This window comes from Balaenoptera physalus (assembly GCF_965194825.1).
Source record: "Balaenoptera physalus genome assembly, chromosome: X".
NCBI lineage: Eukaryota > Metazoa > Chordata > Mammalia > Artiodactyla > Balaenopteridae > Balaenoptera > Balaenoptera physalus.
In genome coordinates, this window is record NC_138903.1 from 90,892,797 (window position 1) to 90,904,612 (window position 11,816).

The 11,816-nt window shown below is 40.3% G+C and overlaps 1 protein-coding gene across 1 annotated transcript; it reads right to left on the reverse strand.

Moving 5' to 3' along the window:
- Positions 1 to 5,724: 5,724 nt before the first annotated feature.
- LOC309652175 (melanoma antigen preferentially expressed in tumors-like) lies at positions 5,725 to 9,312 on the reverse strand. Its single transcript, XM_082445688.1, has 3 exons — positions 8,865 to 9,312; positions 7,862 to 8,410; positions 5,725 to 7,030 (listed from the first exon to the last, which is right to left on the reverse strand). Exons 1-3 carry the CDS (start codon positions 9,152 to 9,154, stop codon positions 6,460 to 6,462), a joined length of 1,410 nt encoding a protein of 469 aa, XP_082301814.1. The 5' UTR covers positions 9,155 to 9,312; the 3' UTR covers positions 5,725 to 6,459.
- Positions 9,313 to 11,816: the final 2,504 nt, after the last annotated feature.

An 11,816-nucleotide genomic window follows, 5' to 3' on the forward strand; every position in this document is an offset into this window, starting at 1 on the left:
TTCTTTTTTCTTTTTATTTATTTTTGGCTGCGTTGGGTCTTTGTTGCTGCGTGCGGGCTCTCTCTAGTTGTGGCAAGCAGGGGCTGCTCTTCGTTGCGGTGCACAGGTTTCTCATTGCAGTGGCTTCTCTTGTTGCGGAGCATGGGCTCTAGGTGCGTGGGCTTCAGTAGCTGTGGCACACGGGCTCAGTAATTGTGGCTCATGCGCTCTAGAGCACAGGCTCAGTAGTTGTGGCCCACGGGTTTAGTTGCTCCCTGGCTGTGGGATCTTCCCGGACCAGGGCTCGAACCCGTGTCCCCTGCATTGGCAGGCAGATTCTTAACCCGTGCGCCACCAGGGAAGCCCAACATTTTTTCTTATACTCTAATTGCAGATAAAGAAGTAGACCAGCCACGGCCATTTTAATTTTTGCACTACAATGTCATCTTTCAGTAGATGGGGTAATGGCATCAAACATCTTAAGACTGGATCCCTGGTTTCATGGCTTTACCACTTAGTGGTACCACAGGCTACACGACCTTGGCCAGGCACATCAACTCTTCCAAGATTTCATTATCCATATTCAAAAGGAGAAGGGCAATTTTTTTTTGGAATTTTATTTATTTATTTATTTATTTTCAGCAGGTTCTTATTACTTATCTAGTTTATACATATTAGTGTATACATGTCGATCCCAATCTCCCAATTCATCCCACCACCACCCCCAACCCCCCTCCACTTTCTCCCCTTAGTGTCCATACATTTGGTCTCTACATCTGTGTCTCTATTTCTGCCTTGCAATCCGGTCCATCTGCACTATTTTTCTAGATTCCACATATATGTGTTAATCTACGATATTTGTTTTTCTCTTTCTGACCTACTTCACTCTGTATGACAGTCTCTAGGTCCATGCATGTCTCTACAAATGACCCAGTTTTGTTCCTTTTTATGGCTGAGTGATATTCCATTGTATATATGTACCACATCTTCTTTATCCATTCATCTGTCGATGGGCATTTACGTTGCTTCCATGTCCTGGCTATTGTAAATAGTGCTGCATTGGGGTGCGTGTGTCTTTTTGAATTATGGTTTTCTCAGGGTATATGCCCAGGTGTGGGGTTGCTGGGTCATACGGTAGTTCTATTTTTAGGTTTTTAAGGAACCTCCATACTGTTCTCCATAGTGGCTGTATCAATTTACATTCCCACCAACAGTGTAAGAGAGTTCCCTTCACAAGGAGAGAATTGTTAAGTCTGTGAGAGAAATGCCACTTGTCATATACAAGGGAACAGCATAAGGCTATCAAGAGATTTCTGAAAAGAAACCTGGCAGTCCAGGAGAGAGTGGGATGATATATTCAAAGTGCTGAAAGAAAACAAGCGACCACCAAGAATACTCTATTCAGAAAAGCCGTCCTTCAGAAATGAAAGATAGATGATGACATTCCCAGACAAACAAAAGCTGAGGGAGTTATTCACCACTCGACCTGCCTTACAAAAAATGCTAAAGGGAGTTCTTTGAGTGGAAACAAAAAATTAACAACATGAAAACCTACGAAAGCATATAACTCATACGTAAAAGTAAGCATATAGTCAAATTCAGAACACTCCAACATTGTAATGGTGGTGGGTAAAACACTTTTAACTTTAGTATGAAAACGGAAAGACAAAAGTTTTAAAAAGAAATACAGTTGCAATAACTCATTAGTACTCACAATATAAAAGATACAAACTGGGACATCAATAACCTAAAATGAGGTGGGAAGAGGTAAAAGTGTAGAGATTTTGCATATGATCAAAGTTAAGCTGTTATCATCTTAAAGCAGACTGGCATAACTAAAGATGTTATATGTAAGCATGGTGTTAACCACCATGGTTAATTAATTTTAGTTTTCTTTTTTTTTTTTTTTTTGGTAAGTCTTTGAAATGCGGTGCATTATCTCAATATGTAAGCAATATGAACAGATTGTTAAATAATTTTGCATCCTTTGTCTTCTTTTAATTGAAATATAGTTGATTTACAATATTATATTGGTTTTAGGTGTACAGCAGAGTGATCCAACATTTTTTCAGATTATACTCCACTACAAGTTATTATCAGATAATGCCTATAATTCCCTGTGCTATACAGTATATCATTGTTGCTTTCCCATTTTATACATAGTAGTTGTATCTCTTAAACCTATGCCCCTAATTTGTCCCTCCTACCTTCCCTCTCCCTTCTGGTAACCAAAAATTTGTTTTCTATATCTGTGAGTCTGTTTCCATTGTGCATGTGCATTCATTTGTATTATTTTTTAGATTCCATATATAAGTGGTATCATACAGTATTTGTCTTTCTATATCTGACATTTCACTAAGCATAATATTGTCTAGGTCCATCCATGTTGCAGCAAATAGCAGAATTTCATTCTTTTTATGGCTGAGTAATATTGCACTGTGTGTGTTTGTGTGTGTGTGTGTGTGTGTGTATGCCATATTTTTCTATCAATTCGTCTGTTGATGGGCACTTGGGTTGCTTCCATATCTTTGTTATTGTAAATAGTGCTGCTATGAACCTTGGGGTGCGTGTATCTTTTCAAATCCATGCTTTTGTTATTTTTCTGTATATGTATCCAGGAGTGGATTTGCTGGATCATATGGTAGTCTTATTTTTAGTTTTTGAGGGAGCTCCATATTGTTTTCCATAGTGGCTGCACCAATTTACACTCCCACCAACAGCATACAAGGATTCCCTTTCCTCCACATCCTCTCCAATATTTGTTATTTGTAGACTTTTTGATGATAGCCATTCTGACAGGTGCGAGATGATATGTCATTGTTGCTGTGATTTGCATTTCTCTAAATATTAGCGATGCTGAGCATCTTTTCATGTGCCTGTTAACCATGTGTACATCTTCTTTGGAAAAATGTCTATTCAGGTCTTCGGCCCATTTATCATTGGGTTGTTTGTTGTTTGGATATTGAGTTCTGTGAGCTGTTTATATATTTTGGATATTAACCCCTTGTCGGTCACATCATTTGCAAATATTTTATCCCAATCCTTAGGTTTTCTTTTCATTTTTGTTGATGGCTTCCTTTCCTGTGCAAAAGCTTTTACGTTTCATTAGGATCCGTTAGATTATTTTTGTTTTTATTCCTTTTGCTTTAGGAGATTTATCCAAAGGAATATTGGTATGATTTTTGTCAAAGAGTGTTCTGCTTATGTTCTCTTCTAGGAGTTTTATGTTTTGAGGTCTTGCATTTAGGTCTTTAAACCATTTTATTTTTGCATATGGTGTGAGGGAACGTTCTAATCTTTGTTTTACATGTAGATGACCAGTTTTCCCAACACCACTGATTGAAGAAACTGCCTTTTCTCCATTGTATATTCTTGCCTCCTTTTCTGTAGATTAATTGACCATACGTGCATGGGTTTATTTCTGGACTGTCTATTCTATTCCATTGATCGATGTGTCTGTTTTTGTGCCAGTACCATGCTGTTTTGATTAGCTTCGTTGCATAGTCTGAAATCTGGGCTGGTTATACCTCCAGCTTCACTCCTTTTTTTCCTCAAGATTGCTTTGGCAATTTGGGGTCTTTTGTGGTTTCATATGAATTTTTGGATTCTTGGTTCTAGTTCTGTTAAAAAAGGCATGGGTATATGGTAGGGATTGCATTAAATCTGTAGATTGCTTTGGGAAGTATGGACATTTTAACAATATTAATTCTTCCAATCCAACAGCATGGGATATCTTTCCATTTCTTTCTTCATCTTCAGTTTCCTGCATCAGTGTTTCATAGTTTTCAGATAGGGCTTTCACCTCCCTGGTTAGGTTTACTCCTAGGTGTTTTATTCTTTTCAATGTGATTTTAAACTGAGTTATAAAAAAAAAAAACTTTCTGTTTGTGATATTTCTTTATTAGTGTATAGAAATGCAACAGATTTCTGTATTTTAATCTTGGATCCTGAAAGTTTGCTGAATTCATTCATTAGTTCTAATAGTTTTTGGGTGGAGGCTTTAGAACTTTCTATACAAAGTATCACGTCATCCGCAAAGAGTAACGGTTTTACCTTTTCCCTTCCAGTGTGGGTACCTTTTCTTTTTTCGCCTGATTGCTGTGGTTAGGACTTCCAATACTATGTTAAATATAAGTGGTGAGAGTGGGCATCCTTGCCTTGCTCCTGAATTTAGTGGAAAGTCTTTCAGCTTTTCGCCATTCACTATGATGTTGGCTGTGGGTTTGTCGTAAATGCCCTTATCATGTTGAGACATGTTCCCTCTATACACACTTTGTTGAGAGTTGTTGTCATGAATGGATGTTCAATTGTGTCAAAAGCTTTTCCTGCGTCTATTGAGATAATCATGTGATTTTTATCTTTCATTTTGTTAATGTGGTGTCTCACACTGATTGATTTGCAAATGTTGAATCATCCTTGTGACCCTGGAATAGATCCTACGTGATTTATGGTGTATGGTCCCTTTGATATATTGTTGGATTTGTTTTGCTAATATTTTGTCCAGGACCTTTTCATTTGTATTCATCAAAGATATTGCCCTCTCATTTCCTTTTTCTGTAGTGTCTTTGTCTGGCTTTGGTGTCAGGGGATTGGTGGCCTTGTTGCATTCTTATTTTATGATGTCTTTGAAATGCCATGTGTTATCATTTCAACAAAGCAACAACATATACAATTCATTTAACCTGTTTGTCTTTCTAAGTCAGAAATGCAGTAACAAAATGGAGGTAAGAACAGGTTATTAACTATTTTTATTAATTATTAATTTTTACATTATTTTCTCTGTTTTTGAAACGCAGTTTATCACTTCAACATGTAAGCAATAAGAAAAAATAATTGTAAAAACTTTTTTACTGAGTCTTTAAAATGTGTGTGTTATCATTTCAACAAGGAAACAGTGTAAACATCATTCATTACTTTTACATTCTTCTTTCTTACTAAGTCTTTAAACTGCAATCTGTTTTCATTTCAACAAGGAAAATGCAATCTGTTTTCATTTCAACAAGGAAACACTATACACAAAATACTAATTATTTTTCCATTCTTTTCTGTTATCAGATCGTTGACATTTTCTATGTTACCATTTCAACATATAAACAGTAGGAACAACCTATTAATTAACTTTATTTTCTCTCAGTTAGTCTTTGAAACGCAATGTTTTATCACGTTGACACGTAAAGATATAAACAGGTAATTATTACAACATTTTTCTTACTAAGTCTTTGAAATACAATGCTATCATTTTAACAAGTAAGGATATAAAGAATTTAATTTACATTCTTTTATCTGCACTGCCTTTGATATGCAGTATGTTATCATTTCAACATGTAAACAATACACGTAAATTATCAATTAGTTATTCTACACCCTTTGTTTCCTACTAACTCTTGGATACACAGTGTGCATTCAACACCTAGGGTACATCACATTTGAGAGTAGCCAAATTTCTAGAGTTCAGAAGCCACATATGGTTAGTGTGCACCATACCGAGCAGTGCAACTCTAGTGGAAGAGCAGAGGGAGCAAATACATATGCAACAATGTGTACCATGAAGGAAATATACATGGTACATTAAGAAAAAGCAGCAGCAGAATAAATCTACTTAAATGGGGAAGTAAGAGAAAACCTATCTGAGGAGGTAACATGTAAGCCATGACCTGAGGCCTGAGCAGCTATCCAACAGCATAAAAAGGCCAACATCATTTGAGCAGACTATATAAGGGGAAAAAGTGAAAAAAATACTGTTACGTGGGAATAAATAATTTCCCAAGTCCTCTAAGAAAGAGTAGAGAAACTGATAAATCATAGGAATGTCTACACTCTGAGTGAGATCAGGGACTTTATCTTTCTTAGCACCTGGAAAAGTACCTAAATCATAACAGATACTTGGTGAATGTGTGTGGAATAAGGAATAACTGAGCCAGGGGTCTGAGACCTGGGAAATCAGGCAGCAATATGCTGATGAAGATACCAGTAGGTAGTGGGCATAGTTTGTTTGTTTCCTTTTAGTTGCATGTGGTTTCTCACAGGCCACCTGAGGTAATCAGAAACACAAGAAGTTTGCAGGAACCTAGAGGGTAAAATTATTCAACAACTACCACCTCTAGGAAGAGTTTCAATTGATCTGACTTGTGTCAAGTGCCCATAAATGGATAAGTGAACCGATCAGTGTGGATAAGGAAATGATGTACCATGACTGGGTCAGCTTACGTCACATACCCAACACTCTGGTTAGTAACCAGAAGACGTAGAGGGCAGTGGGCAAGAGATCCAGAGGACCTTTCAAATTCCTGTATTTCCTTTTAAAAGTTCCTCTTTTACAGAGATCAGTTTACATATCCAGTGTTCCTATCCCCAGTTTCCTAGAACAGTAGAACTTTACATATGTGTCTCTACAAACTTGGGTTTCAGGTGAGAAAAAAAAAAAGTGAACGCTTTAATGGCCACACATCAGTGTTGAAACACCCCCTTGTACCGTGGACATCACTTTGAACAAGTGGTCCAGGTCATGTCGTCCCGCTGTGCCCCGTGCAGCATCGCCTCCAACTGAGCCTGGACTTCAGCAAGTTTCTGTTGGTCCAAACTCTCATGAAAATCCCATTCCTCGTAGCAATGGACAGGGACAGGATAAATCACGTACTTCAGCTTCATCAAGGATGTCAAGTGCTGCAGAAGGCTCTTGAGCACAGGCATCGTAATGGGATTGAAGGTAAAGCTAAGGACACGGAGGTCGGTACAGTGGCTCAGGGCTGGGAGGACGGCAGACAGAGTAGAATCAGTTATCATACAATTATTTATCTCCAGATGTTGCAGGGTGCTTGAGACCTTCTCCAGCAGAGTCTGGAAGGGCTCATAAACTTCTGAGAAGATCTGGTTGTTACTGAGACTCAATACCCTTAGGTGGGTGGCCTGAGAGCTCTGGGACAGGACAGTGACATCTCTGTTAGAAAGGCTACAGAAAGGTAGATACAGTGTATCCAACTGAGGTGGCACAACTCTAAAGAGAGAAAAAAGTAAGATTATTTCAGAAGAATGAGGGCAATGAGCCCCAAATTATAGGTACCTAAGGCTCTAGAGTAAACTACTGTGTTCATGGTTTGCAATAGGTGGTTAACAATGTGGACTTTGGGATCAGACTTTATAGATTTGTGACCCGGAGAAAGTTACTTTACCACTCTGAGGTACAGGGTTTTAATCTTGAAAATGTGCACAGCAGTAATTATTATACAGAAGTGCGGGAAAGATTAAGTGAAGAAATTGCATGCACTTAGTATATACGACATAATCAGTGTTGGATCTGATTCACTAATTTGGCGAGGATGGGTCTGGGAAAGCAGCCAACTGAGGGTTTCCTTTGACTAGTTCCCAGATGACAAGCTCTCAGTTCAGGGTCTAAGCCTTGGGGAAAATACAGGAGCAAAATTATCTGGCAGTGTTAACTAATGGGGCCCATCCATGGGCATGTGCATTAGTCCTATAGCTTAATGTTTCTCCATCTGAATGCCTCCCCTTCCTCTCTAGAGAGCTGTAAAGTCCAATAGGAGAAGGACTGAGTCTTTTTCACCAATATATTTACAGACTTATTATAGTGTCTGCCCACGGCCACTGAATGAATGAATGAATGAATGAGCACAGCTTCCTTTTCTAACCTCATCTGCTGCTCACCATAAGGTAGCCCTCTCTCCCCTGGCTAGGTTCAAACTCCCAGCAGTGCCTATGCTGAGGCAAAAGGAGAAATGGGTTACAAGGAGCTTAGGAAGATCCAAGCATGGTCTCTTCTGTCTTAACAATGAGGTGTTCAGGGAACCCAGGTTCTTCCCCACCCCCTCACCTGAGCAGTTTGTGCAGTTGATCTGTGAGGCAGAAGAAAGTCAAGCTGAGCTACTGGAGATTGTCCAGCTGCCCAAGCCAGAGGAGAAAGGATCTGAAGGTCCTTCTCTGATAAGATTTAAAGGGGATGTTACACAGAGTAAGGCTGTTCAGGTGGATCACCCGAGCCAAAAGGGTGACGACTTCACTCAGATTAGCCTGATCCATTTCCAGGTGCTCAATGCACCCCAGATCCAGAAACTGCAGGCTACTTTTGAGGGCAGACATTCTATCGATTTGCAAACCTCTGCAGCAGAGGTGCAAGGACCCAAGGTTCTGCTGAACTTTACTACAAAGGAAAGAGAGGAATTGCTCTGTTCTCACGGTACTATTGAGGGAAATATCCACTAGTAATTCCATGGGTTCCTGAGCTGACTGAGGCTCAGACCCGGAATTACCAATCCCGAGGCACCTGACACTATGCTGAGCTTCTTCTATCTTAAGAATAGAGTGCTGAGAGTAAATGCATGACTGAAAACAGAAAGGTAATGCGGTCCCAATCTCAGAGCATATTGTCTCACAGTCCAGGTCACGCCTTAAATCTAGGATCCTCAGTTTGGGCCCCCTGTAAGGAAAGGAAGAGACAGAACACATGAGAGATAGCTGATTTTAATATAACCCAGCAAGATCAATGACGAGAAGCAGGGACAGAACACTTTAACCCTGGTTTTCACTTCATTGCCATTCACCAAGAAGTTCTTGCCACACAAATGCAGCATCTTTCATCCTTTCCCCACCCCCTCCTTCACCTCCAGGCTTTCCCTGTCTCAATGCCCATATTCCACTTCTGTGTAATCGCACTCAGATCCATTCATAGTGTCCTCAAACACCTCTGTTCTATAATCAACTCTATAAGGCAATAGAGTCCCGAAGGTGACCCCAAGTGCTGACCGACAGCTCTGCAAAGACTGCAGTATTCACCATTGGCTACTGTTGGGAGACGGTTAGGTATCCCCCTGCCCCAGGCTACAGCATACCCTCCTGCTGACTCCCTGTGTCTCTACTGGTCATAGTCTTACCAAGAGGAAGAGTTCTGGGCAGGGAGGATCTGCAGACCATCAATCATGGCTTCCAAGATGTCATAGTAGGACTCTCGTGTGTTCAATGACCCAATATGGAGACAGCGAAAAGGCCAAACCTGCACCATTGCCTTTAGCATCGTCTTATGCCCACCCAAGAAGGCAGCATTGAACAATGGAACAAAGAGGTCTCTTGGGATTTCGTCCAGGGCATGGATAGCTGCAGGCTCATTATTCAGCAGACTCTTTGCAGCAAGCTCTAGGAGTGTGACTGTGGTCTTTTGGTCCATCTTCAAAAACCTGCTTCAGAGTAGAGAATATTTAGAAATCCTGAGAAGATATCTAGAGTCACTTGTTTGCTTCCAGGGTTAGCTATGGACAAAATACTTATTGAATAAGTATGTGGTGAATCATAGGGCCAACTCAAGTGACCTCTACTATAGGACTAGAATGAAAAGGGACTTGTGTGTATATTTAATTATATATGCGTACACACACGTGTGCGTGCACACACACACACTTACATGAGATAAAATGCCATTAGAAATCAGAGGTCAGTTAGCAGAAGACAATGCTGACCACCTAGCTGCCTTCCTCAAATTATTTCCTCCTGAGGAGCTTCAAGATGGCAGAAGAGTAAGACGCGGAGATCACCTTCCTCCCCACAAATACATCAGAAATACATCTACATGTGGAACAACTCCCACAGAACACCTACTGAACACTGGCAGAAGACCTCAGACCTCCCAATAGGCAAGAAACTCCCCAAGGACCTGGGTAGGGTAAAAGAAAAAAGCAAAAACAGAGACAAAAGAATAGGGACGGGACCTGCACCAGTGGGAGGGAGCTGTGAAGGAGGAAAGGTTTCCACACACTAGGAAGCCCCTTTGTGGGCGGAGACTGCAGGTGGCGAAGAGGGGAGCTTCGGAGCCACGGAGGAGAGTGCAGCAACAGGGGTGCGGAGGGCAAAGCGGGGAGATTCCCACACGAAGGATCTGTGCCGACCAGCACTCACCAGCCCGAGAGGCTTGTCTGCTCACCCGCCGGGATGGATGGGGGCTGGGAGCTGAGGCTCGGGCTTCGGAGGTCGGATCCCAGGGAGAGGACTGGGGTTCGATGCGTGAACACAGCCTGAAGGGGGCTAGTGCACCACGGCTAGCCGGGAGGGAGTCCGGGAAAAAGTCTGGAGCTGCCGAAGAGACAAGAGACTTTTTCTTGCCTCTTTGTTTCCTGGTGCGCGAGGAGAGGGGATTAAGAGCGCTGCTTAAAGGTGCTCCAGAGAAGGGCGCGAGGAAATAGCTAATCAAGTCCAGGAAGCACAGAGAGTCCCATACAGGATAAATCCAAGGAGAAACACGCCAAGACACATATTAATCAAACTATCAAAGATTAAACACAAAGAACAAATATTAAAAGCCGCAAGGGAAAAACGACAAGTAACACATAAGGGAATCCCCATAAGGTAAACAGCTGATCTTCCAGCAGAAACTCTGCAAGCCAGAAGGGAGTGGAAGGACATATTTAAAGTGATGAAAGAGAAAAACCTACAACCAAGATTACTCTACCCAGCAAGGATCACATTCAGATTTGATGGAGAAATTAAAAGCTTTACAGACAAGCAAAAGCTAAGAGAATTCACCACCACCAAACCAGCTTTACAACAAACGTGAAAGGAACTTCTCTAGGCAAGAAACACAAGAGAAGGAAAAGACCTACAATAAAAAAACCCAAAACAATTAACAAAATGATAACAGGAACATACAAATCGATAATTACCTTAAATGTAAATGGATTAAATGCCCCAACCAAAAGACATAGATTGGCTGAATGGATACAAACACAAGACCTATATATATGCTGTCTACAAGAGACCCACTTCAGACCTAGGGACACATACAGACTGAAAGTGAGGGGATGGAAAAAGATATTCCATGCAAATGGAAATCGAAAGAAAGCTGGAGTAGCAATTCTCATATCAGACAAAATAGACTTTAAAACAAAGACTATTACAAGAGACAAAGAAGGACACTACATAATGATCAAGGGATCAATCCAAGAAGAAGATATAACAATTGTAAATATTTACGCACCCAACATAGGAGCACCTCACTACATAAGGCAAATACTAACAGCCATAAAAGGGGAAATCAACAGTAACACAAACATAGTAGGGGACTTTAACACCCCTTTCACCAATGGACAGATCATCCAAAATGAAAGTAAATAAGGAAACACAAGCTTTAAATGATGCATGAAATAAGATGGACTTAATTGATATTTATAGGACATTCCATCCAAAAACAACAGAATACACATTCTTCTCAAGTGCTCATGGAACATTCTCCAGGATAGATCATATCTTGTGTCACAAATCACGCCTTGGTAAATTTAAGAAAATTAAAATCGTATCAAGTATCTTTTCCCACCACAACGCTATGAGACTAGACATCAATTACAGGAAAAACTCTGTAAGAAATACAAACACATGGAGGCTAAACAATACACTACTAAATAACCAAGAGATCACTCAAGAAATCAAAGAGGAAATCAAAAAATACCTACAAACAAATGAAAATGAAAACACGACGACCCCAAACCTATGGGATGCAGCAAAAGCAGTTCTACGAGGGAAACTTACAGTAATACAATCCTACCTCAAGAAACAAGAACCATCTCAAATAAACAACCTAACCTTACACACAAAGCAATTAGAAAATGAAGAACAAAAAGACCCCACACTTAGCAGAAGGAAAGAAATCATAAAGGTCAGATCAGAAATAAGTGAAAAAGAAATGAAGGAAACAATAGCAAAGATCAATAAAACTAAAAGCTGGTTCTTTGAGAAGATAAAGAAAATTGATAAACCAGTAGCCAGACTCATCAAGAAAAAAAGGGAGAAGACTCAAGTCAATAGAATTAGAAATGAAAAAGGAGAGGTAACAACTGACACTG